General features: G+C 41.7%; 3 protein-coding genes across 5 annotated transcripts; 2 read left to right on the top strand and 1 right to left on the bottom strand.

The window, feature by feature from the left end:
• Positions 1–328: 328 nt before the first annotated feature.
• Positions 329–11344, top strand: caprin1b (cell cycle associated protein 1b). 2 transcript variants are annotated; one of them, XM_053426594.1, is made up of 18 exons: positions 329–488; positions 2037–2201; positions 2315–2377; positions 2478–2564; positions 2655–2893; positions 2994–3076; positions 5177–5365; positions 5472–5524; positions 5609–5692; positions 7317–7490; positions 7568–7676; positions 7795–7847; positions 7946–8038; positions 8288–8434; positions 8657–8810; positions 8918–9094; positions 10589–10695; positions 10801–11344. In XM_053426594.1, the coding sequence occupies exons 2-18, from the start codon at positions 2037–2039 to the stop codon at positions 10885–10887; spliced, it is 2064 nt and encodes a 687-aa protein (XP_053282569.1). In that variant the 5' UTR covers positions 329–488; the 3' UTR covers positions 10888–11344. The 2 variants fall into 2 exon arrangements, with proteins under 2 accessions (XP_053282569.1, XP_053282568.1); XM_053426593.1 differs by having other exon boundaries at positions 8915–9094.
• Positions 11345–12999: 1655 nt separating this feature from the next.
• Positions 13000–22030, top strand: nat10 (N-acetyltransferase 10). Of its 2 annotated transcripts, none has more exons than XM_053427502.1 (29): positions 13000–13141; positions 13305–13425; positions 13526–13617; positions 13704–13875; positions 14370–14492; positions 14582–14643; positions 14729–14843; positions 15329–15436; positions 15579–15712; positions 15798–15891; positions 15980–16078; positions 16174–16310; positions 16587–16711; positions 16805–16955; positions 17341–17437; positions 17556–17672; positions 18271–18372; positions 18459–18533; positions 18619–18735; positions 18859–18992; positions 19081–19129; positions 19575–19671; positions 19756–19863; positions 19947–20119; positions 20212–20331; positions 20421–20519; positions 20867–20940; positions 21045–21125; positions 21209–22030. In XM_053427502.1, exons 2-29 carry the CDS (start codon positions 13312–13314, stop codon positions 21351–21353), a joined length of 3114 nt encoding a protein of 1037 aa, XP_053283477.1. In that variant the 5' UTR covers positions 13000–13141; positions 13305–13311; the 3' UTR covers positions 21354–22030. The 2 variants fall into 2 exon arrangements, with proteins under 2 accessions (XP_053283477.1, XP_053283475.1); XM_053427500.1 differs by having other exon boundaries at positions 13254–13425.
• Positions 21470–25921, bottom strand: adal (adenosine deaminase-like). Its single transcript, XM_053427503.1, has 10 exons — positions 25772–25921; positions 25526–25656; positions 24668–24728; positions 24476–24563; positions 24145–24226; positions 23854–23980; positions 23480–23560; positions 23251–23389; positions 23070–23170; positions 21470–21987 (listed from the first exon to the last, which is right to left on the bottom strand). Exons 1-10 carry the CDS (start codon positions 25907–25909, stop codon positions 21796–21798), a joined length of 1140 nt encoding a protein of 379 aa, XP_053283478.1. The 5' UTR covers positions 25910–25921; the 3' UTR covers positions 21470–21795.
• Between the last annotated feature and the right edge of the window lie 312 nt (positions 25922–26233).

The following is a 26233-nucleotide window of genomic DNA, read 5'->3' as shown; positions in this document are numbered from 1 at the left end:
AACAGTGATCCTTTGCAACTAAAACACGATCAACTCGGGTTATTACGTTGTGATGTCATTCCGAGGGCCGAGCTCATAAAACTAATCAAAGCTAATGATTGTGCAGATTTTCTGCCAATTGGCTGGTCACTTATATGCCGTACCACAAAAAAAAAAAGTATAATATTTAGATACGAAAGGATTTTTAAAAGATCTTAGAATTAGATTTATATTTCTGTATTTTGTGTGTCTGCGTGTTTTTATGTTTTATCAATGTGTCACCGAGGTTTGGGTAGCAGTTGATGTAGTTAGGCATATCTTGGACAGCTATAAACGGACCTCCGCCTTTATAAAGAGTTTCTCCGTCTTTCGAACAGTCTCAGTTGTCGGTGAGGCCGGCGGGGCGGATCCCACGCTTGACTGAAAGAGAAAATAAAGCAACACAACAACAATAACAACTCTCGCACATTTCTCTATCAAGCTCCCCTGTGGATATATAAAATATCAAGGTGGGTGAATCGGGTGTCGCGCCGCCACGGGAATGGGTCTACCGGTCGGCAGTTGGCTAGCACGCCTCGCTGCCTGGAGCTAGCAGTGCATGGGGATGCTACGGCAGCGGTTAGTGCTAACGGACAGGGCCGTTTAACGAGCACCGTGAGCTGACCCTCTCCGGGGCCACAGAGCCGCCAGCCGAGGGCACCGCTTCTTTGCACATGTTAGACAGAGCGTATGCTGATGAGGAGTTAGCACGGGGTTAAATGTCCTCCCTCTGCTTCACTCTGTGTTCAAAGTTAGCTGATGATAAAGTGCTAGGTTATGCAGCATGTCTGGTAAACCTGAGTATTTAGAATATATGTATACAAGCTATTCCTCACGTTAACAATACAGTTGACCGTTAACACTGATGTTGTAGTTTCCATATGGTTATAGTGTAGATACCTGCTGTTCCGCTTGAGCTACTGAATCCCATCTTTCCCATCATGCTGTTTCTGACATCATATTGCTTTAACATACTCTTGGGATCACACAGCTAACCTCTCTGTCATCTGTCTCTACTAGTCTATTTTAGATCCTCAACTAATGGTCGTTTTCGTCACTGATAAATCCGCTGATTGCTTTGAGGATTAGTCTTGGGGCACAGGGTGATGTTATTAAACTACCTGTTTTATAACAAAACAAAAACATATAAAACTCCAATGGAATACACAGCTGTTAACTGTAATGTAAGACTTAGCAAAGCAGTGACGTGCCACTTTGAATTTTTGCAATGATTTGATTATCAAAACAGTTGCTGATTATTTTTTTATGACCATGATGCTATCACTGTGTCATGCGATCTGATAACTCATGTAGAGCAGACACAACTGGTTTAAATATTCATAACTGAAATTTCATAATCAGCATTTTGTTAAACAACCATGCTAATGTAAGCCCTCGTTTGTGCAAAATAATTTCATTTAATTTTATCCTCATCTCAAATGGGAATGTTTGCTGGTTTGCTTAGGATTCGATGAAAGTAACTTGATATATACATGTTTAGGACTGTTGATCAGATTTGAATAAAACTATATGAATATGTTAATTTGATCTTGAGGAAACTGTTGGCAGTTTTCTGAGGCGGCACTGATTCACTCTTTCCAGATTCAAACGGTTTTATTCTACTTTGGATATCTGCCAGTGCAGATAACAAGTCTAAATCTTGTCCTGTCTTTCACTTGCATTTATAAATCTGTAGCTCGCTGCTTTAAATGTACAGGCATATTTCTTCTGTGAGGTGATATAGGCCAAGGATTGCTGTGGTATTAAAAGCTGAGTCAGGGGCTTCCTGTGGCTGAATTAATTAATATATATATATAATGCAATGTGTTATTGCATTGATAAGGAACCTGCATCTGCACTGATACGGATATTGAGTATATGATCAATGCATCTTTACTATTTACTAGCATTTCATAACTTTCGTAACTCATTTAACTGAGAAAAATTGGCAGGGTACAGAGAAGAAAAGTCCCTGTATATTGCCATCAAAAGTTAATGTTTCATACTCTACTTTCTAGATGCCCTCAGCAATGAATGCAAACAGAGCAGTGCAGTCTGCGAGCCCAGATGTGGGATCCGCTCCAGGGTTGATGGGCAATTTTACATTCGCTGGACAGTCTGATGTCCTGAAGCAGGTGCTGTGCATCATCGACAAGAAGGCCCGCAACATGGAGAAGAAAAGGGTAACAATCATTTGGTCCAGATCCTCCAATCATTACTATGGACTGTAACTACTTCTCCTAATTTCTCCACCTAACGTGTTACATTTCCAAACTGTTTGAATGGTCACCCACAGGGCAAACTGGATGATTATCAAGTCAGGAAGAATAATGGGGAGCGACTCAACCAGGACCAGCTGGTGGGTACACTGAAGTCTGCATCATTCCACACATAAAGTCCTCTAAATATTTTACAACTTGGCAATGTGTGAAATGACTATTTCTCATTGTTTTTTTTAGGAGGCCCTCTCCAAGTACCAGGAAATCACGTATAACTTGGAATTTTCCCGAGAGTTGCAGAAGACTTTCATGGCACTGGGACAAGATGTAAGGCTGACTATGGTTTGTTGGTTATGTTCAGTGTCTGTTCTGACTGTAGAAAATCAGCTGTATGTGGCTAATGTATATTTTCATTAGATCCAGAAGGTGGTGAAGAAGTCTGCGCGACGGGAGCAGCTGCAGCGCGACGATGCAGAGCAGAGGAGGCTGAAGACGATTCTGGAGCTGCAGTTCCTCCTGGACCGGCTGGGAGATGAGACGGTGCGGCAGGACCTGAAGCAGGGACTTGGTGGATCACCTCTGCTGACAGATGCAGATCTTGCAGCTTTTGATGAGTTCTACAAATTAGTTGGGCCAGACCGTGATCAAAATGTCAGGTTGGTCAAAGGCATTAAAATCTGAATCAATTAGAAATATAACATATGTTTTTTTATTATTAATCAAGTTGATCCATGCAACTTACCGTTTCTGGCACAGGTTGGTCGACAAGTATGAAGAAGCATCTGTGCATCTCTGGGATCTGCTGGAAGGGAGGGAAAAGGCTGTGGTTGGAACAACATGTAAGTCAAATGTTTCATCACTAAGTTTTGTATGGCAGTAGCACTATTACATGTAACTATTCTTACAATGACTGTGTTGGGTTTAGCTAATTATTTTCAATATAATCTTGGTTATTTGTCAAATTGATATGCCACTGAACAGAAACTATTCTGATAAGTCTCAAAGATGACCATGTAGATCAGCTAAAAGAAAGCCGTTCACAAACTGGCTCCGCTCAGTGAATATTTGCTGTCTGTTATTTTACTAAACTTGGCGGTTTGTTAGTCAGCAATAGCATTTTTCCGATGGGCATTTTTTGCAGAATACGGCTGGAGAATTTATCAGACAGTGAAAATAAATAGCAGATGGATCAACATTGAAAAGCATAGATTCAGTCTAAATAAAAGGAGATTCATTAGTCACTACAAACTGGACAGCTGGTGGTAACAATTGTTGGAGGGACATTTTATCAGATGGTGACGGGGCAGTCATCCACAGGCTTTTTATCAAAAGTCAGCCATAAGTAGTCTGACCCCATTCTTTTGATTGGTCCGAAGTTGATGAATAAGGCAAAAGCTCTATACAATACTTTCTTCATATGGAGCTGTTGGCTATCAACTTGGCCCTATAAGATAATGTAGGGAGTGCATCGTGTTTTGTTAATGCAGCATGTGTGAGGGGATGTGATGTGAATAATCCGGGCTCGAGCATAAACGCGTACTGCATTCTCAGCGGTCTGGCCTCGGGAGCGCACTGCTGCATTCTGCTCGGGGGTTGAGCGCTGTGGGCTTATCCTGACTCAGCAGCGGGGCAGGGTGCCAGTGGCCCAGTCGCCTGTGGTTCCACTGGTCAGCTCTCTGGAGTCATATTAGGATACTGGTGACCCAGTTCACTGTGGTGACACCAGCCAACCCCTTCACTCCAGTAAGGAGGCCTCACTCAGTGACTAGGGGTGATATTTTTCAGGCAGTAGCAGACTTGGTGGCCGGAGGCATGGGAGGAAATAACATTCACCTGCTCTAGAAGAAACTCGAGTTGGTATAAAGGCTTTAGGTTGTTTTCTAGTAAACAGGCCATCCCAGCTACATTGATCCCAATTCTGCGCTCATAAAGAGCCACACAATTAATTGTTAACTGTTTTTGATTATTTTGTACACACATGTTACAGCAATTCTCACTAATATCAGATTTTTTAACTGTCCAAAAAAGTGAATGTTTATTGAAGGAAATAAACATAATTTGCAGTTTTATACAGAACAGAAAAAAATATAATATTTTCATCTTAAGAAGGCTCCTGTAACCTTATTGCAAGTTTAATAATAAACTAATGATATAATATATGATAGCATAAGAGTCTCTGGAGACTCTTTTCTGCTTTGAGTGTGTTTATTTATAATATTGTCAATGTACGTACTGTGATCATATTTGCATACTTAACTTTTTCAATGCCGGGTTTGTACTTGTAACAGAGTACTTTACAGTGTCATATTAGTATTTAAAAAAAGTAAATCTAAATCTGTAACTGATAATAATTGTGAATTACTGTAATATATTACTCTTGGTATCACACAGTGACGGTTAACGTACTCTGAAAATCACATTTAAGCTCTAGTTGGAGTTGGCAAATTTTAAGTCTAACCCATTCGTTATTTTCTACTAAACATTACTTTTTCTTGTTGCTTATTTAATTCTTAATTTTGAATGTCACAGAGAAATATGAAGAGCTGAAACTATATTTTCTGGGTTGGATGTTTTGCCACATAAAAGCATAGTGTTTGGCTTTCTTTGCCACAGTGTGTGTGTTCTGGTAACATGACCTCATTCACATTCCGTCTGACATACAGCTCTGGTCATATGAATTTGATGTTTTCAAATTGCTTCTAACTTTATCATAGTCATTTCAGTTGGTGGCTGAATATTGCTCAGTTGTTTTAAAGGAGTTTCTTTATTAGTGAAAATACAAGTTTATTATGTTGTGACATTTTAATTGAGCAGTTCAAACATGAACCAAACCATGATTGATACAAAATATTTATCAAATAAATGTGAATTTGGATGTTTTCTGTTTTGATCTGCCTTTTCCATTAAAATGCTAACCAGCTATGTTTTTCCTCTGCTAGACAAGGAATTGAAAGAGACTTTGGACCAAGTTCTGCTAAGTGGGTACTTTGACAGGTCTCAGTCTCATCAAAATGGAGTGTGTGAGGAGGAAGAGGAGGAAGAGCCAGTGGCAGCAGCAGCAGCAGCAGCAGCAGCAGTTGTGGCAGCAGCTGAATCTTCAGAAGCAGAAGAGCAGACTGTTGATCCAGGTCCAAGTCATTCTGCACAAATGTTGACTATTTTTAACAAGCTAATTTAGTCCTGTTATAAAAAGATCAGCATTACATTCTCTAAATGTTTTTTTTCTCTTTGCAGAAACTGAAATAATTGAGGAGTTCACAGAGCCCATTGCAGTGGAAACAACAGAGGTGAGATGACTGGTCCTTAAACCACTGACGTCTTGGAGCTAATGTATATTTATACCGACGCTTGGTTTGTTTTTATTCCTCCAGTTTGTAAATAGACAGTTCATTCCAGACGGCACATACAGTGGAAGTGAGAAGGAGCAGGGGGATGAGTGGACCACGGAAACAGAGGTACGCTGCAATTTTTAAATTGTTCTCTTCAGGTTCTTTAACCATTTGCCATTTTTTCCCTGATATAAGAGTTTTATTATTTATTTATCTAAGTATCATCTTAGATTGTTGTTTGTTTTGCAAATGTATTGATGACATTTGGATCACAATCAATCCTGCGAATGATGATTGTCAGAAAGCTGATAAGTCCAAGATGTCCCTGGAAGAAAAGCACTGGACTCTGTTTGTAAAGAGTGCACAATGGCAGCTAACTATAGATGCATGATCAGTGTTTAAGTTAATATTTATAATTCAAACCTCAGCTTCTGTTTGGATGCTCATTAGTTGAGACATTGTTTTTCTGTAGTGCATTGGCAATTCAGAAAAGATTTGCTTCGCATCCATGCCTTGCCTAGCAAAAACATTAAAACTTCTACAGAGAGTGAGAGATGATTATACCAACAGTATTATTTCACCAATCACTTTATTAGGAACACCATCCTATTACTGTGTAGAGCCTCCCTTTGTTCTCAAAACAGCCTCAGTTTCTGCAGATTTGTCAGCTGCCCATTAATGCTGCAAATTTCCTGCTCTACCACATCACAAATGTTTCCTGGATTCAAATCTGGTGACCAAGGAGGCAAATGAATTTCACAGCATTAGCGTGCTGGAAATATCCATTAGAACATTTTAAAACTACGGCCATAAATTGATGAAAGTGGTAAGCAACACCACTCAGACTGTAACACTCACATCATGATTGATTCGTATTAAGGACCTAAAGTGTGTGAAGAAAACATTCCCCAAACCATTACACCACCACCAGCCTGGGTTGTTGACACAAGGCAGGACGAGTCCACGGATTCAAGCTGTTGATGCCAAATTGTGACCCAACCATCTGCAGCCTCAGCAGAAACAGATTCATCAGACAAGTCTTTATCTGTCCAGTGTTGTTGAGTGTGTGTCACTGCAGCCTCAGACTTCTGTTCTTGGCTGAGTGAAGTGAAACCAGACGTGCTCTCTGCTGCTGTAGACAATATATTCTGCAGGGCTCAAAGTGTTTGTCCTGAGCTGCTTTATAAGCACTGCAGTTGTAAAGAGTGAGCCTGGTTTACTGTCAGCTGCAACCTGGAGTCTGGTGCCAACAACCATGCCTCAGTCAGGGTCACTGAGTTTGTATCTTTCTTCATTCTCCCCTTGACCCGTATCTACATGATTTTATGAATTGTACTGCGTTTACATGACTGGACAATTACATGAATAATCAGGTGTACGGGTGCTCGTAATAAAGTGCTTGGTGAGTGTATAGCGTGTACAGGCAGAGCCCTTTGTCCAGTGAGGGCTGTGAGGCTGATGTTAAAGCACCACCCTGTCTCGATCTGACACTGTGTGATTTGTTTTGACGAGTTGATGTTTTAAAGCGCTGGATTTAGTTTTTGCCAGACTTTTTATACACTTGCACAAGAATAATTTCACATTCTGACTCATGAGGTTAAACAGTAGAAGTATTTCTACGCTTCAATGCTCATTTTCCTTGTTTAGTCATCTGCAGTTTTGTTTAAAGTCTTATGTAATGATCCGGTTTTAATTAGTTCCTTTTGTCTGCAAGTCCAGCACTCACCCTCTGTGTGTCTTACTCTCTCAGGCAGTCAGTGCCATGCAGCAGCAGCAGCCCGTGCAGCTTGCAGCTCCCCCTGTTGCATTGGAGACTCACCACATGAACTCAACATCCCCTGTGCCACCTTCCGACCCCCTGGTCAGGAAGCAGGTGGTGCAGGATTTAATGGCACAGATGAAGGGAACGTACAACTTCATGCAGGTGAGGTGTTGGTGTTAAGAACATGTATGTTTCCTGTAGAAGTTTTAGTATGATGCTGATTACGTCTTTGTTGTCAGGACTCCATGCTGGACTTTGACGGACAGCCCATTGACCCGGCCATTGTATCGGCACAGCCCATGGCCCCTGCTCAAAACATGGACTTAACACAGATGGTGTGTCCTCCTGGTGGGTTTAACAAACAGAAAGTTTTGACGTCATGATGTCTAAATATTGAAACTCATATCTTACAGTGGAAGTTGAAGTTGACTACAGTGCAGTGTTTAAATCCCCTCTGTTCACCCAGAGTCCCGGCTATCACAACCCAACACTGTTCCTGTCCAACCTGAGCCCACGCAAGTAAGTAACCAAACAGGAAACGCCAAAACTGATAGGAACATGCCAGTAAAAAATCTTATAGTTGATATACGTTTTATTTTCAATCTCCCTATTAACAGGTCCCCATCGTCTCCCCAACACCGCCCCCCATATATCAGACCTCACACACGCCAGATCCTCGACCCTTAACAGAAACTATCGACCCCATCCAGGTAAACCAGGCTCTGCTTTTCTTTGTTTTTCCACAGTCAAGAATCACATGTTACTTAAAATTAAAAAAAGTTAAAGAAGGATCTTACATTTGTTTTACTGATGATGAATGTTGATAAAAGGGTGATCTACACATATATACTTTCAGAATTTGTGATTATATTTTTCTTTTATTTCAATCAAATCACTGAATCATCGAAAATCTGCATCTTTCAGTCTTGCAACTTGTGTCGTGTCTCCGTCTTCCACAGACCTCAATGTCCTTATCATCGGAGCAGCCTCCCCCCTCGGCTGCTCTCCCCCCTGCCTCTCCGACGCAGGTTTTCCAGCCTGTTTCCAAAGCTCCTCCAAGCAGCGGCATCAATGTCAACGCTGCACCATTCCAGTCAATGCAGACAGTAAGACTGTGACACAAAGATAACAAACAATACCTGTCATAAAGCTAAATGACTTGCATTGATAATTGCACGTTGAGTCCTTAAGTGCTCTCTCCTCCATTTGTGGTTCTTGGGCTTTGTAGTCATGCAGCTATATTGTGGAAATGTACTTTCCTCCTAATGAGCCTGTGACCTTTCCTCTGGTTCTGGCTTCACTACAATGTGACCCTTGTTTACCCTCAGGTGTTCAACCTTAATGCCCCAGTCCCACCAGCTAATGAGACGGAGGCTTTGAACCAGGCCGACCAATACCAGAACAACTACAACCCGGCCTTCAATAACCAGGAGCAGCATCCAGTGGAGGAGACAGAGATGCAGTCAGAACAACTGCAGTCCGGTGGGTAGATTTTCACTTGATTGTTTCTGGAATGATATTCCAGTGAAATACTCTATTTTCCCCTGTGTGAGAGCTAACTGTAACAGTGAGTCCATGTTTTTTAGCGGTTGGTGCGTTCCATTCCCAAGACCAGTCAGGAGGCCACCAGCAGCCTTCTCAGCAGGGCCCAGGCTTCGGCAGGCAGGGTCAGTCCTTCTACAACAGCAGAGGCATGTCCCGTGGTGGACCTCGTAACGCCAGGGGCATGATCAATGGCTACAGAGGCTCATCAAATGGATTCAGAGGTAAACCCACAAGTGTATCAATTATTGTCACTTGAGCCCCTTTCAGACAAATATGTTACATCGATGGCTTTGTCTATCTAGTAAAGTCATTTTTTTTGTCTGTTCTTTCACTTAAATTTTGAGTGTGGAACCTTTATCCTTTAAAGCATCACTTCATTGTCACAACATCCTTTGAGGGCCATACTGAATTACTGATCACATAACACACTAACCTTTCTAATCTGATGGCTGGAGTTGCTTCTCTTTGGCCCCTGACACACCTGGTATTAACATGTGGTTTTTATGATCCGATCACAAGTGGACCGCTCTGAGTGCGTGCGTTCACACCTGTGGCCCCATATGCATCTCGTGATTGGATCTCAGATCAGATCTCACCTCACAACTCTATACTACAAAAAAGGAACGTTCATACATAGTGAACCTGTAGTTGGTCAGAGGATGTCAGCTGAGTAGGAGGTCCCTCGTAACGCGGCTCAGGATGGATTTACGCTCGCACTTTTAAAAGAATGTTGACTCGTGGACAGACCACCTCCAAATGTATACTTGTGTGCATTCCCACCTGTACATACAGCTGTACACTTGAAATCAGATCATAAAAAACACATGTTAATACAAGGTGTGAACGGGGTTTGGCGAAGCGCCTGATGTCAAACTGTAGTGTTGCTGATGCAACATAGACCCAGTCTTAGCCTAAATAAATTGCTTGATATCCAAAGAGAAAAACTGGAAATGGCCTTCAGCCTTTTATTTAAATGTTTTATTATCTCATGCCATATCAAAAATCTCCTCTGTGAGGGTTCTTTAAGACAAACTAACGCAGCAAAAACAAGTCTCCTTCACACATTGTCCCTCTAACTGAGGTTTCAGCTTCTAAGCCATTAGCTCCCTCACCACACAACCTGCCTGCGTAAAATGCTTCTGTCAGGATGCCATCTCCTGAATGCTGCTTGTTTGGCACAAACTCTGCTGAAGAGTGTTGACTTGGACCAAGAGCGTTTGTCCTTGCGACTAAAATTCAGTGTTTTTAGCTGCAATGATGCTCAAGATCAGCCTTTCACTGGGAGTGCATCAACATAACCAGGCTCACTCAACTCTATTACTTCAACAAAAAAATAATGATTTGTCAATTTGTCTTGGAATGAGAAATATTCTGCATCTTTTATTGACATTCAGCACATAAGCAATGTATCTGTTGCGTTCAGCCTGACCATGACCTAACAGGCAAACACTTTGAAGGACTCATTTCCTTAAGCAAATTTACCAATCTGTGTTATTTTGTATTATTTATTTCATATTCAGATATATGCTGTATTCAAAGTGCTTTGTTACCAAACCGGACCCGATTGTTGGGATTTCCTTGCTAAAGTGACGTGGGTACTTGTTGACATGTAAAAATGCTGTTGTCTGAAAGGGGCTTAAAGGAGTTAAGCCCCTTTCGTTATTTTGTTAATCTCAGTTGGAGCATTTTAAATTAAGAGGTCTTATTATTTCCAGGTGGCTATGATGGATATCGTCCACCGTTCGCCAACACTCAAAACTCTGGCTACGGACAGACCCAGTTCAACACACCTCGGGATTACTCAAATGGAAATTATCAGAGGGTATGAAAGAAGCCTTCAGACTTCAAACTGCCTTTTATTTTATCTTTGCTGTCTGTTGGGAGTAGTTTCTAAAATGTCTCTCTTACCTCCCCCCTGCTGCTTCAGGACGGTTACCAACAGAACTACAAGCGTGGAGCTGGTCAGGGACCCAGGGGAGTGTCGAGAGGCAACACTCAGACAATGCGATCCTGAAAAGCCTTTCATAATGACTGTGACTGATTTAAATTGCACCACACAGAAAATTCAAGAATGCATTTGCCCCAGTTCACTCGTGTCCTCTCTTTGTTTGTTCTTCATCAGTGGTATCTTTTCCTGTTTCTTCATCAAAGTAACTCCCGCTTTGATATTTGGAAATATTCAAATCATTTTAAGTCTAGAACACAAGGTAAGCTGTAAATCCAATCATTGATTTACACATGCCATGGGTTTCAATATTCCTGTAAACTTGAAAGATTTCATAAGTTATTTTTTGTATAAAAAAAATGCACCTGCCACTGCTGGTCCAATCTTTGGGAGATTATTCCCTTTCTCAGTTCTGTTCTGTCATTTTGATTCTAAAAATAACAAGCGTTTTCTGTTCAATGAGTTCCCGGTTTCTTGTTTGTAAATTGATGTCGCTTCAAAAGTTTCAATAAAGTTGTGTTGCATACCCATGGTTCAGCTTTGATTTTTTGCTGTTTAGTTACATGTTACATGAAACTCGTGTTGATGATTTTGTATTTTGCCATGGACACATGGATGTGCTTATTCAGTTAGTTTGACAACTGAATCATTATTATTAGAAATTTGTGGATTTCTTCCATGAATTATTATTGGTCCATAAAACAAGGATGAAATAGTAAGAAGCTCATCACAATTTGAGAGACAAATTTAGTGTCTGTGCTTTCTCAGACCGAAAGATATTCACATCACCATCAGAGTTAATCGGCCAATACTCTCACTGGATTACAGCTTCCGTTAATGATCATGTTCATTATTAATTATTCTGCCATTGACTTGGTGATGAATCAGTTTTGTTTATAAAATGTCAGAATTATTGTTTTTATGTATCAGTTTTAGAGCATCCCACAATATTTAGTTTTAACTTGTATAAAACAGAAAACTTAAAATATTACAGTGGAAGAGTGGGAACAGGCACAAATTTGGAACTTGAAAGCTTGAAATGATAAATGATTAAAAGATAATGAAAATGATTGCCTAACATTTGTGTCGACCACAAGAAAAATAGGATGACCAATTGTTTTGGTCCTGCCAATTTTAGGAGTTCAATGTCTTGGCAAGGACACTTGGCCATATGGATGGGGAAGAGTGGGATTCGAACCAGTAACCTTCTGGTTACAGAATGACCTCTCTACCCCCTACGCACAGGAAGAAGATTGACAAGTTACTGTGTGCTTTTGATACACATTTCAGAGAAAATCATTGTATTTTCTACTTTACTACATATATTTGACAGCCTTACTTAAAAGTTACTTTTATATTTTTGTATTTTAGATACTGGATGATTTAACATGCTTTAAAAACCTATTGTTAAAGAATAACCCAGTAGTGTCCAGTTTTGGCTTCTGATGCCTTACAAGATTCACAGTGGGGGACACATTTAATTTAATATAATTCTGAAAATTCATGCAAAACCTTCTAGTTTATATTGGGTGATCAAAGAAATGGCATATTGTTCCCATCAACTAGCACAAGGAGTAAGGGTCACTCATTAATTTAGTATATATTTCAAAGGTATCACTATAATGTTGCAGCTGTTAAAAAAAGGGTTAACTTACAAAAATACATAGGATACTGCCAGGTAGTTGAATCTACAGTAATACATCATAAGTATGTAAACATATCATATATGAATAAATGTAGTAAATACAATATGTACAATATAGGTATGTGAAGTGAAATTAAATGAAACGCAGAGCATGAAATAGAAGTAATGAAAATTTAAATTCAATCCCAGTATTAAGTGTTTTAGAATTACTTGTTTTGTTTTGTTTCTTTTATGTGCTTTCATCTTACATTTTTTTATGTTTGTTGTGTATTTGTTGTTACTCAACCTGAGACTGAACGTTTTGATGAATACGACTTGTTTATTTGTATAATAATAATGTATATTATCAATCAATAAATTGTTGCAAAGGTTTTATAGCGATTACACCAAAAACATACAAACTATTACAAAAAATATAACATACAAGCTAAAACAAGATAAATAAAGGATATATTTTAATGCTAAAAAAGTTTCCGCCTGCCAGACTAAACTCGGGGCAACTTCCTGTTTAGCTAGAGGGAATGTCGCACCGCGATGACGTCGCACCGGGGTCCTCCATGAACCGGAGTCTCCACGTGAGAGTATCAACAGCATGATGGCTGACATGTAACTTCAGCTACTGCGACTGTCTGGACTTTTTACGAGGATTAAACAACGACCAGTTTGTTTGAAAAGAAGGTAAAAATGTTTTAAAGTTGAAAGCTTCTATTCCGCGCTCTTTCTTCCTCGCGTTGTAGACGGACCCGTGTGTTTTGCCTGTCCTGAGCTAACCTCCCTGTTTGTTTCTCAGTGTTTGACTCACACGTGGTTCTTTGGGTTATCGTTGTCGGGTTTGGAGCAGGAAGACGATGGCGACCGTCCGCAAGAAGGTGGACAACCGCATCCGGGTGCAGATCGAGAATGGAGTGGCTCTGAAGCACCGCACCTTGTTTGTGGTGGTGGGAGATCGTGGCAGAGACCAGGTGAACTCTCCCCGCACAAAGCACCAGGCTCATTTTGTCCATGTTACCTTGTCACGTGAGTCTGTTGTCATGTAGCATCAACCCACTGTCTCTGATCCAGGTCGTCATCCTGCACCACATGCTGTCCAAAGCCACCGTCAGAGCTCGGCCCTCAGTTCTGTGGTGCTACAAGAAGGAGCTGGGCTTCAGCAGGTGAGTGTCAGCTCCTCGCAGACAGTCACATGATGTGTGTGGAGAAGGAGAAGCGCAGGTCTGACTGTCTGACATGTTCCCATCAGCAACCGCAAGAAGCGCATGAAGCATCTGCAGAAGAAGATCAAGACGGGCACGTTGAATCTGAACCAGGACGACCCGTTTGAGCTCTTCGTCGCCGCCACCAACATCCGCTACTGTTACTACAACGAGACGCACAAGATCCTGGGAAACACGTTCGGCATGTGTGTCCTCCAGGTGAGTGTCTCTGCTCCGAGGCTGCAGACCAGGGGTCCCACGGAGGATTGACTGGATGCAAAAGTCAAAGTTAAAAAACGTTAATCATTGTTCATATGTATGGTGGCCCTGGAGTACAAAACACAATGATAAAACACAGAGGGCATGACGAATCATAAAACGACAAATGGATAAACACAATGACAAAACGCAACAACAAATCATAAAATACATTTTGTCAGCTTTTCTTTCCTGATTAATAGACAGACATTGTTTCCGTCCAATCAGCGACAATTCTCGTTGATAGTAGGTACCTACCTCTTCTAATGGAAGTTAATGCTATTGTATTCTAATATTTGTAATTTTGTTTTTGCACCTCATGGCCACTGTACCTATGCAAACGTGAGACATTAGTTTATTCTAGGTCACATCCGTGGCCTCGGCTGTAGATCAATATGAATATGACGCGTTGAGTACATCAGGTTGTTTAATAAACTTTATTTTCTGTCACACAGGATTTTGAAGCTCTCACACCAAACCTCTTAGCGAGGACTGTAGAGACAGTAGAAGGAGGCGGGATCGTGGTCATACTGCTGCGGACCATGAACTCGCTGAAGCAGCTCTACACCATGACGATGGTGAGTGTCCATCGTGTGTTTCCTCCAGACACGTCAGACTCTGGGTTCCACTCCGATAACTAAGGATCGCTGTGGCTTGTTTTCCTCAGGACGTTCACTCTCGATACAGAACAGAGGCTCATCAGGATGTGGTCGGACGCTTCAATGAGAGGTTCGCTCTCTTCAGGAGATTAGAAATTAAAGGATTGTTGGAACGACTCTTATTAGTTGTGTTATTTTTCTCTCTGTATTTTCAGGTTCATTTTGTCTCTCGCATCCTGCAAAAACTGTGTTGCCATTGACGACCAACTCAACATCCTGCCAATCTCCAGTCACATGGCAAACATCCACCCAGTTCCTCCAAAGACTCAGGTACTTTTTTATATTAAAATAAAACAACTGGTTGGTTATGAAATAGACATTTAATCTGCATTAACTTTGATAATTCCTTTTTCTCGTTAGTGGTGATTTTCTTCTTGTCTCTTTATGTTGTTTTAAATTAAATTTCAAAGTCTTTTGGACAAAACAAACAATGTTTTGAAGCCCCTGTCTCCGATGCTTTCACTTAAACATATTATACATAATATTTTTGGCATCTATCTGTACACAAAAGACCTAAAAACCAAAAAGTGTACAAAATGTTGATCACACTTTGCACCAGGCTTAGCTTCTCTCCACCAACGCTCAATCTCTTTAAGTATTGATCTGAAAGTTTTATTGTGAAATACGTAGTTGTTACCACTTTGAGGACGTTTGGGTCTTTGGAGACGTGTGGCTGTTCCGAGATTAAAATTGAAACTAAAGTCATTGCTGTTCACAAAGCAGTTCACATAAAAAATGAATCTCCCCCCCTTCAGGAGGACGGTTTGTCTCCACGAGAGCAGGAGCTGAAGGAGCTGAAGGAGTCTCTTCAGGACACTCAGCCTGTGGGCGTGTTGGTGGATTCCTGCAAGACCATGGACCAGGTCAGGACCTTCTCAATCATGAACCACATTTACAAAGTGCAATATAATCTGATGACTTTGCCATTAAGAGATGTTGTCAGTGTTCCTAACATGTGTCCCGGTTGTCATTTCCTTGCTCTCTGGTCTGACTCTTGACTGCTAGGCCAAGGGAGTGCTGAAGTTCATAGAAGCGATTTCTGAGAAGACCCTGCGGACCACTGTGACTCTGACCGCTGCCCGTGGTCGAGGCAAGTCTGCAGCTCTGGGGCTGGCTGTCGCTGGAGCTGTGGCTTTTGGGTGCAGATACATTTTATAATCTTCTAAAATAGGTTGTCAGTTATATTTTCTTCAAGTGTAACCAATTATTTGTTTTCCCCTACAGCTACTCCAACATCTTTGTCACGTCACCAAGCCCAGACAACCTCCACACCATGTTTGAGTTTATCTTTAAAGGATTCGATGCTCTGCAGTACCAGGTAGGCTGTGGGATCATCTGCTCTGTGTCAGTGACAGAATCTCCATGTCCGAGCACAGAAAACCTCACATCCTCTCCGTCATTTGTAGGAGCATCTGGACTATGAAATCATCCAGTCTTTGAATCCAGAGTTTAACAAAGCTGTGGTGCGTGTGAACATCTTCAAAGAGCATCGGCAGACGATTCAGGTAAAGGAGACGACAGCGCTCTTTTCTATTTCCTGTTATTTATACTGACAAGTGGAAAAAACACACATGTGGTCTCACCGTTCTGTGACCAACAGTACATCCACCCAGGCGATGCAGTGAAACTGGGACAGGCTGAGCTGCTGGTCATTGATGAGGCTGCAGCCATCCCTCTCCCCCTGGTCAAGAAGCTGCTGGGACCTTATCTAGTTTTTATGGCTTCCACCATCAACGGGTCAGTAGCTGGATCAGATTTATATAACCAAGTACAGAGGGATATGACGATTAATGAAGTAAAGTTAATAGGTACTGGTTTTGTATGGAACACAAAGATATTAAGTGGTTTTATTAAATTATAATACAAAAAAAATATTTGCACATGGGAGGTTGTAAACAGTGACATTGCTGCATTTTGCGACTTAAAATATTTATCAATGATCAAAGTATTCTGCTGATCAACGAGTCGTTTGATCATTTCACCCCTAATCATTTCTATTCCTGGTGTCTGTAGGTATGAAGGTACCGGACGTTCCCTCTCCCTCAAACTGATTCAGCAGTTGAGGCAGCAGAGTGCAAGCAGTCAGCTGAGCACGTCAGCAGAGAACAGAGGCAGCAATACAGCAAGGCTGGCAGCAGGTAAGTGTGTGTGTGTGTGTGTGTGTGTGTGTGTGAGTGTGTGAGTGCGCATGCGTGTTTATCACCTAACCGCTGCTCATGTCCACCTCACAGCTCGCTCCCTCCATGAGGTCTCTCTCCACGAGTCGATCCGGTACGCTCCAGGAGACGCGGTGGAGAAGTGGCTGAACGAGCTGCTCTGTCTGGATTGTCTCAACATCCCCAGGCTCATCTCTGGCTGCCCACTCCCACAGACCTGTGACCTGTATCCTTCATTCACTCTAAAGAACTGAAAGTTACTCCTGGTCTAAAACCCCCCCATCTTCCACGAGGCACTTAAGTGATAAAAGTAAAATCCCAAAAGATTTCCCTTTTTATTTGCTTGTATTTTTATACAGTACAATTATGCAGAATTAATAATAGCAAATTTGATTATATGTTAAGTAATAACTATCTTCACATTGGATGCATGTTTAATGAGCAGCATCTGGTTAATTGTATCTGCAAAGTTAAGATAAATTCTTCGTGTCCACAACACCTCGTGTTGGTGTGACTCATCTTCAAAGTCACGCCCTCAGTTCATACTTGAGTCTGTAAGCAAACCTGGTGGTGGATTCCTCCGTTATCATCTTTAATCCCACACTATGCAGATATTATGTGAACAGAGACACACTGTTCTGTTACCATAAGGCGTCTGAAGCGTTCCTGCAGAGGCTGATGGCGCTGTATGTGGCGTCTCACTACAAGGTGAGATCATTTGTCTCATAATAAATACAAATTATAATCTGGAGACGGTATTGTCCCACACATAGTGCTGTGTCATCTTTGTGTTTATTTGCCGTCTCATTGTTTCCTCCGGCTCCAGAATTCACCCAATGACCTGCAGATGTTGTCCGACGCTCCGGCCCATCACATGTTTTGCCTCCTGCCGCCTGTTCCTCCCACACAGAACTCACTACCTGAGGTGCTCGCTGTGGTGCAGGTGAGTCTCTCAGGAAACCGTTTTTACTAAGCTGTCGTGCTTGTGAAAGATAAAAGTTGGGGTAGGAGATGGTCAGAGGCGTTATGTTTTCAAGTTGTCCGTCCATCTGTCCCATTGTTGTGAACATGTCAAGAACACCTTGAGGGAATTTCTTCAATGTTCACTTGCACCTGAACTGATTAGGGTTTGGGAGTTAAGGTCTCTGTGACCTCACAAAACCCATTTTTGCCTTGAGAACATGATTTCTTAAGAAATCTCAGGAGAAACCTTTAAAAATTTGGACAAAAGTTCACCAACATTAAGATTGACTGATTAGATTTGGGTGGTCAAAGGTCACATTGACCTCACAAAACATGACTCTTGGCTTTTTGTAAATTATATTTGAAGTTTGTCTTTAGGGAATTTCTTCAAATGTTGACTAGTTGTTACCTGGACTCAAAGATTGGGATCTTAGACCCTCCTGCTTTATATCAATCATTTCTTTCATTTTTTATTAATCCTTTAAATACAAACTCACATTAGGCCCAGTCCCGTTTCTTAAGATGTTTGCTTATAATGGCTTGTTGTTACATACATGGGTTTGTCTGTGGTTCCTCAGGTGTGTCTAGAAGGAGAAATCTCTCAGCAGTCCATCCTCAACAGCCTGTCCAGAGGGAAGAAGGCCTCTGGTGATCTCATTCCCTGGACTGTGTCAGAACAGGTACAATCCCGTCACAAAGCTTTCTGAAAATCATTATAGCCCATTTCCTCAGCGTGGACATGAACAGATGGCTCTTTTTTTTATAGTTCCAAGACCCAGAGTTCGGCAGCCTCTCTGGAGCCAGAGTGGTGCGGATCGCTGTCAATCCAGACTATCAGGGGGTGAGAACTTACAACGACCTCAGCCGTTAATGAGCATTTTAAGTGACCCTTCATGTGTGTAACTTGATCTCCACCTGTGAAACAGATGGGTTACGGCTCCAGAGCTCTCCAACTGCTGCAGATGTACTACGAGGGCAAGTTTCCCACCATGGATGAGAGCACAAACTTGAACCCCAATGAGATCACCTCCGTCAGCAGTGAGGTAACAACAACGACCGACATCTGAGATGCATTAATTCCCCACATGACGTGTGAAAGTGCAGTTTACAGATTAGACGAGGCAGAGTCAACTGCACACATCTGTGACACAAACTCCTTTGTGCAGGCCGTCAGTCTCCTGGAGGAGGTCGTCACGCCGCGGAAGGAGCTGCCGCCTCTGCTGCTTAAGCTGAGTGAGAGGAGAGCAGAGAGACTCGACTATTTAGGAGTCTCCTATGGTCTTACCACACAGCTGCTCAAGTAAGTGTCCTAAGTATGGAGCTGGGGGACGGGTGGTAATATTGCTGGAGATTTAGTAATGTCAAAAACTGTTTGTGAAACCCCACAGGTTCTGGAAGAAAGCAGGTTTTACTCCAGTCTACCTGCGACAAACTCCTGTGAGTATGAAAACATGTCTTGTTTTAATATTCGTATATGTTTCTGTGAACTGTAGCAGATCACGGTTGATCCATAATCTGTGTAGATTGACTCTGAAGGCATGTGAACTATAACAATTTTTACTGTTGCTTTGAGTTTATATGGTTATTATGGCATAAATTTGAATTCTCAAATTAAAACACGGTAGACTTGATAATTACTGGGAAACACTGAGTACCACAACAAAGTCTATTTTTGTTTGTGGTTCATATTGCATTTCAGTAAACATAAAATATGTTTGTTTAAAACTTAATTTAAACATTTCACACCTGGAGTGTTGTCATAATAGTTCTCCATTTTCCTCAATGCATTTTTTGCTGATCTGAAAACTGGTTTGGTCCGGACTGTGATTCGTTGAACCCCTGCTCTTGTCACATGGTGTAATGGTTGTGTGATTGCCTCTAGAATGACCTGACAGGAGAGCACTCGTGTGTGATGCTGAAGGAGCTGAACACAGATGAAGCTCCAGAGCAGAGTCAGTGGCTGGCTGCCTTCTGGAAAGGTGAACTCTCCTGCACCACCTCAGCAGATCTGGTTTGTTGTTAAACGCGCCGCAGTCGTCCTGAACAGGTTTTGCTTTCTTCAGATTTCCGTCGGCGCTTCGTGTCCCTCCTCTCCTACCAGTTCAGCAGCTTCAACCCGAGCCTGGCACTCAGCATCCTGCAGAACAAGAAGGCCAAGGAGGAGACGAGCAGTTAAGATCCTTCCACCTCAGCACATCAGATTTCCTCAGCACCTCTCACGGTCCTGATCTGACTCTTCTCTCGTTCCTCACAGCTCTCAGCCGCTCCGAGCTGGACTCACATTTTAGCCCCTACGACCTCAAACGTCTGGAGTTGTACTCTCGGAGCATGGTGGACTACCACCTCATCATGGACCTGATCCCAGTGGTGTCCCGCATGTTCTTCCTTAAGCAGCTCGGCAACATCTCCATCTCGGCAGCACAGTGTGTAAGTAGCCTAGTTTGAAACTAGTTTTCCCTTTACTGCGACCGCATTGAGTTTCCTGTTGATTTGATTGACTGATGACCGCTCTCCTCCAGGCGTTACTGCTGGGTATAGGGTTGCAACACAAGACGGTGGACAAGCTAGAAAAGGAGATTGAACTGCCAAGCTCGCAGCTCATGGGTCTCTTCAACCGCCTCATCCGCAAATTTGTACAAGTGAGTTACCATGTAAGATGGAAGTTGTATTGAAAAGAAAAGTATTAAAACAACCTTCTATTAAAGTGTTTGCTTCTTTCCTGTCCCAGGCCTTCACCAGCATCCAGGAGAAAGCAATTGAGGCAGAGATGGTGGCGACTAAAGACGTTTCCATGGAGCCAACTGTCAGAAGTCTGAGTGATGATCTGGTATGTGGGGTCTCACTCATAAATCTGATTAGTGAAGGAATAAGTGTCAAAGCGTAAATTCTGGCACAATTGGAGGTAGCTGAGACGCATCATCCATCTTTTTATACAGTCCGTGTCAAAAGAGCTGGTTTCAGCCTCTCAGGAGCAAAAATATTCCAATCTCTATTTTAAAAAATATACTTGTGTTTTGAACTGTTGATTGGTAAAATATGAAATGTTCAGATATTTTATAGACCAAACACTTGATACATTAACAGATGAGTTTCAATCCTCGACTGCAGCCCTACAAGTAAGAACGTGTTTGTTTGAAAGATACAAAATGTATCGTTTTTTTCTTCTCTGACCAGAATGAAGCAGCTAAGGAGTTTGAGCAGCAACACAAGCAGGATATGGAGAAAGTGAAGGATATGGACTTAGAACAGTGAGTACAAAGTTAGAGGGCAGCTTTGCTCATTATTTGTCTCAGCATTTTTTAATCAGGGCGACATTCACCAAAGCTTCACTAATCTCTGTTTGTATTTACAGGTACAAAATCCGTGGAGCTGATGAGGAGTGGGACCAGGTGTTGAAGAAAGCAGGGAAAACGGCTATTGTCAGCATCAAGAGGTGAAGTGACACTCAAGGACCTCGGGGAAATACTGGGCACTTGTTGTAGAAACGTGTTTGTGATGGTGTGTTATCCTCAACAGTGACAAGAAGAGGAAGTTGGACGGGGGAAACGTGAAAGCGAGCAATGGAGGAATGGGAAACGGGAAAGTGAAAAAGAAGGAAATGCAACACGGCAAATTCAAGAAGAGCAAGGATAAACATGGTAAATTTGGAAAGAAGGCTTGATGGTAAAACTGTGCTGCATTCCCGGGACTGTGTGTGGGCACAGAGCAACATGAGCTTGAATTTAGAGAACATTGGGTATCAGGGATGGACTTGCAGATATTGAAGAGCATCCGAAAGACTGGATATTCATTATTTTATTTTTTTTATCCGGGACTTTCTTTGACCTCGGCTCAACCATTCACATTATGTCATCACAAGTCTGTTGCTTTCATATTTTGTTTTGCGTTCAACAACAGAAAAGACAAATGAACACACTTCACACTTGTACTAAATAAGTATTGTTTTCTTTCACCTATTTTAAACATTTGTTAACTGTAGTTTTATAAGTCATTTCTTATGTCATGATTTCTACAAAATATTGTAAAAAGTTAATGAAAATGTTTGTTTCTTTCAAACGGAAACCTGAGGTATATAGATGAAGTCTTCGGCTCCACTGAGCAGGTCACTGGAGCACTTGTGGCTTTAAAATAGTCCACTTCTGTTTGAGCTGCTGTTTCACCGTCTCTGGTGCGAAGATGCAATCGATGGCCTGCTGGGAGAGCTTCCACACGGCTTCTCGGCTCAGGCCGAACGTGGAAGCTGCCAACTGATACTCCTGAGACAAGTCTGTATAGAACACCCCCTTGTCATCAGTCTGTAATGTGACAAAGAATAAAAAATGACTTGTGATGAAATTAGTTTTTCCTCTCAGGCATCGTCATTTCAGGTTCTCCATGGATTCTTTTTACCAAGCAAACACTGATAACATTTACAAGAACATTCTAAGTATTATTGAACTTATTCTGAATAAGACATTATTTAAATTAAAATTACAATTTGTACGATCTCTAGGACTCTAAAGCAGCACTGAACGGACCAGCACATGCATTTTGAAGCGTTGCCTGCTATTTGCTCATTACGGTTCACGCTATCAATTGCACATCACACTGTGAAACTATTATGTAAATTGAATGATAGTTTTTAAACAAATCTTATTTCCTGTCGGCAATAGGTGGCGCCATCAGTATTATTATATACAGACTAATAGATCTGTTCATGTAGGGGCTCTGATGTAGCATGAGCAATTTTGTGTCAACTGGACAATGTCACAACAACTTCATTTTCGCACTGATCAGTAGGTGGCGCTAAGACCCTGAGGAAATATGTATGGTATATTCTATTAGCATTTCATGTAAACACATTAGGGCCCGAGCACCATTAGATCAACTTGAAATTGAGGTGAGTGTCATCACAACAAGATGGAGATATAAATCTCACGTCCTACTTGTTTACACTCAAACCCAGAGCAAGTGTCGTCAAACAGTAACAGTGGATAAAACAAACTGCTGTGAAAACTCCAATAGGAATTTAGATTGTGAATAACATGTCTACATAATTGGACTGCGGTCAGAATTCAGGTTAAGGTGATCAGAAAATGCTGTTTACACAACGGTGTCTTATTTCAGTTTTTATCAGAATATTGAGAATTAAGATTTGACCTCAATATTTTTCTGTTCTGCTAAAATTGCCGTTAACTACAAATACTTTTTTAAAGTAATTTCTTATATTTTCTGATGAAATCATATTCTTATGTTTTTTCAGTTTTCTTTTTTTGCTGTATTGACAAATGTTTTGTCAATATTTGTATTAGAAGAACAAATTCTGATGAAAAGAAGTTTGGTTGAATTCACACTTTCCAAAGAGTTTCACAGATGTGTATAGAGGGATGAAACTTACACAAATCACACTTGGATGCCCCATCTGGTACCAGTATTTAAAGTGATGTTTGGAATAACATGGCACAGTTTGTCCTTTAATATTTGAAGTCAGGCACAGCTCTGCAGGGGGGAGATCAGAGACACAGTTAGCGTACTACACAATCCACAGAACAATCATTTCATCTCCAACTCAGTCTCACCCAGTGGAATGTTGTTCTTAAGCACTTTGTCCACCAGGCTTTGAGATCCTCCCACTTCAGGATGCAAGAAGGTCCCGTGGCCGATCCTGTCCGGAGGAAGATTCAACAGCAAATCTGACTCCTCCAGCTGGGCCGCCACCTACAAGATTTAGTGTTGGTTGGAATGTCACTGCAGTTGCAGATAATGTCACTTAAAGTCAAATGAGCAAGAAGGTTGTTATAATCGTACTTCTGAGAGGTGCAGGGACAATTTCAGTCCACAGTTCTTGGCCCTCTCTAGAGCTGGAAGGAATGTTTTTCCATCGCCTACCTGAGAATAAAAATTGACACATCCAGCTAAAAGGCCTGACCTGACCCCCCCTCTACCCCACCATAAATAAGCAACATCAACAAAATGCAGATCCATAAAATGTTGGAGACTACTAGCCTTAATACAATAAAATACACGTCATGTTAACATTAAATGCGGCTACTTTATTTTACTTTACGAAATACTGTTATACACTAGGCACTTCTGGTTGTACACGCATGTTGAACATAATGTAAATTTTAATACATTTTCAAAAATCTTTGTGAGACACTTATTCAAACTGGCCGACTGACCGTTGGATCACCGCTCAGGTCGATTCCCACAACCACACCATCAGAAGAAAGCATGAACTCCTCAGCCAGCTCCACTGTCTCCATGGCAACCTGTGGCCCATTCCTGCGATCAATCGCCACAAGGAACCTTCCAGATAAATGAGCAAGTTTAGCATCAAACAAGTTGTTGAAGCATCAGTATCATTATGCAGTATTTTAGTTTTAGGGGGTCAGGAAGTAGAAGTGTGTCTGCACCTTAAAGACCTGAAACCTCTGCCTTTTACACACAGCAATATTTAAGAATACACCTACCTGACATCAATGTCCAGTCCCTCATTTTTACACAGCTGGATGGCTCTGAGGACAGTTTCAATATATCCCTTTTTTGTCAATCCTGGAAAAGGAGATAATGAACGTAAAAGCTGCAACTTACATTTATCTTTAATTATTATTGTCCTGATTATTATTACATCAACATGACATTTGGTCTCCCACAGCCCATCATGATTCACTCGCGTGTCTTGTTTTGCACAAACAAAATGCAACATCAGAAAGTATTGAGTTTACTGTTATGTTACATAACAAATCCCTTCACCTGGGAGGCCTTTATCCTTTAAGTTTGTTTTTTGTTAGGTGTAGTTACCTGTGTTTTTCTCCTCTCGCGGTGTACTTCTGAGCTCCAGGTATTTCACAGAATCAGCTGCAAACTCCCTGATCACATCTGTGGCCACCTGGAGAGAAAACAGTACATTTAGTTGCTGATAGAGATGAAAATGTTAATATTGTTGTAAGTGTGTGTGTGTGGGGGGGGGGGGGGGGGGGGGGGGGTCCTCACCATGAGGATGTCCTCCTCTGTGTCCACCAGCTGATGGATGACCTTGAAGTACTGAAAACACCTGCGGACACGTGCGCCATGTTGTTTGAATGTCTCACACTTCTCATCACTGTTAGTCCAATAATATCTGTGTGTGTCATTTGCTTCCCACTGAGCCCAGAGAGGCGATTATGTACTTATCAGCTGCTGGACCCTTTCAACAGTGTGACGCGTATTAAATGAATGACTCGTCATTTCCAGCAGTTCGATCGCTGGACTGCGGTCAAGCCAGCAGACACTCACGTCTCTCGGGTCCAATCAGCCGACACAGACATTTTACTGCGCGCATATACTGACATTTATGGTAAACGCATCCAAAGTGTTTTTTTCAAAAATAAACTGTTGACATGGAGCATAAACAAAATGCATAATTGAAAAGGAAATGGATTGGATTATATTCACAAGAAATGTATATCGTCTCACGTGTCATTTTTATGTATAGCATTCTGGCTAGCAATTTAGAGATTTTACAAAATAAAAGTCACACATTTTTAGCTTCAAGTAGCTAATATCTGGATATTTCAAAGTATTGTAAAAACACTTTGCTCAATAAGTTCAGAGTGAGACTGATATGCCTGTGTTCAGGACCTCTCTGACTACCTACATACTGAATATCGAACATATTTACTGTCAAAATGATATTCATAAAAATGACACAGGTAAGACAATATATACTTCTTGTGAATTTATCCAAGAAATTATTTTTCAATTATGCATTTTGTATAGGATCCATGTCCACTGTTTATTTTGAAAGCCGGACGTAAGCCCACATGTGTTCTTCCTCTAACTAGCTGGCTCTCGTATTAAAGTTACACTCACTCGTCCAGAGTCCTACTCTGTCCTTTGCCGATGGCGGTCATGTTGTGCTCAATATTCAGATGAGGTTTGGTCTTGATGAGCTTCTCGATGGTGTGAGAGCTCACGGACCCGTTGAGATGAGCGTGAAGCTCCTGGGGACAATTCAAATGCTGACGTTAGCAAGTAGCTACCAAAATCACTAATCTTGTGTCTTTATAAAAGACCAAGTCAACTTTCTTTACTTTCCGCTGGCATCTGGGGACTCACCACTTTAGGAAGCTGCCGGTAGAAGACATCAGCCTCAGTTTCCATCACAAAGAACAGCAGGGACGGTGCGCGTGTGTGTGCGTGTGAGCTGCTTCTGTCACATAACGCTGACAAACAGCCTTTGTTTTCAGTGGACATTTCTATGTTACACCGCCAAGTGCAACAGAGAAATGAGCCCCCGTGCTTCGTGGTTGATTCAAGGTTCCACTACGTTTGCGGTTCTAAAATCTGTCTCTCTTCATTTCTTTATTCCATGCATTGACACAGGAGCGGCTCCAGGTCCCGGGCGCAAAATGCCGAGAGGGCGGCACAGGCGACAGATTTATCATGACGTGACACATACAATGTAAAACAATAAATTAACGTCACACCATCATCGTCTAACCCCGGAACGCACCGGAGGTAAAAGCGCTGCGAAAAGCGGTCCACCTCCTTTCCTCGCCCATGTTAAATAATTGGGCT

This window comes from Pleuronectes platessa, chromosome 7 (assembly GCF_947347685.1).
Source record: "Pleuronectes platessa chromosome 7, fPlePla1.1, whole genome shotgun sequence".
NCBI classification, from domain to species: domain Eukaryota; kingdom Metazoa; phylum Chordata; class Actinopteri; order Pleuronectiformes; family Pleuronectidae; genus Pleuronectes; species Pleuronectes platessa.
Note: the sequence above shows the minus strand (reverse complement) of the source record. Positions and strands in the feature narration are given on the sequence as shown.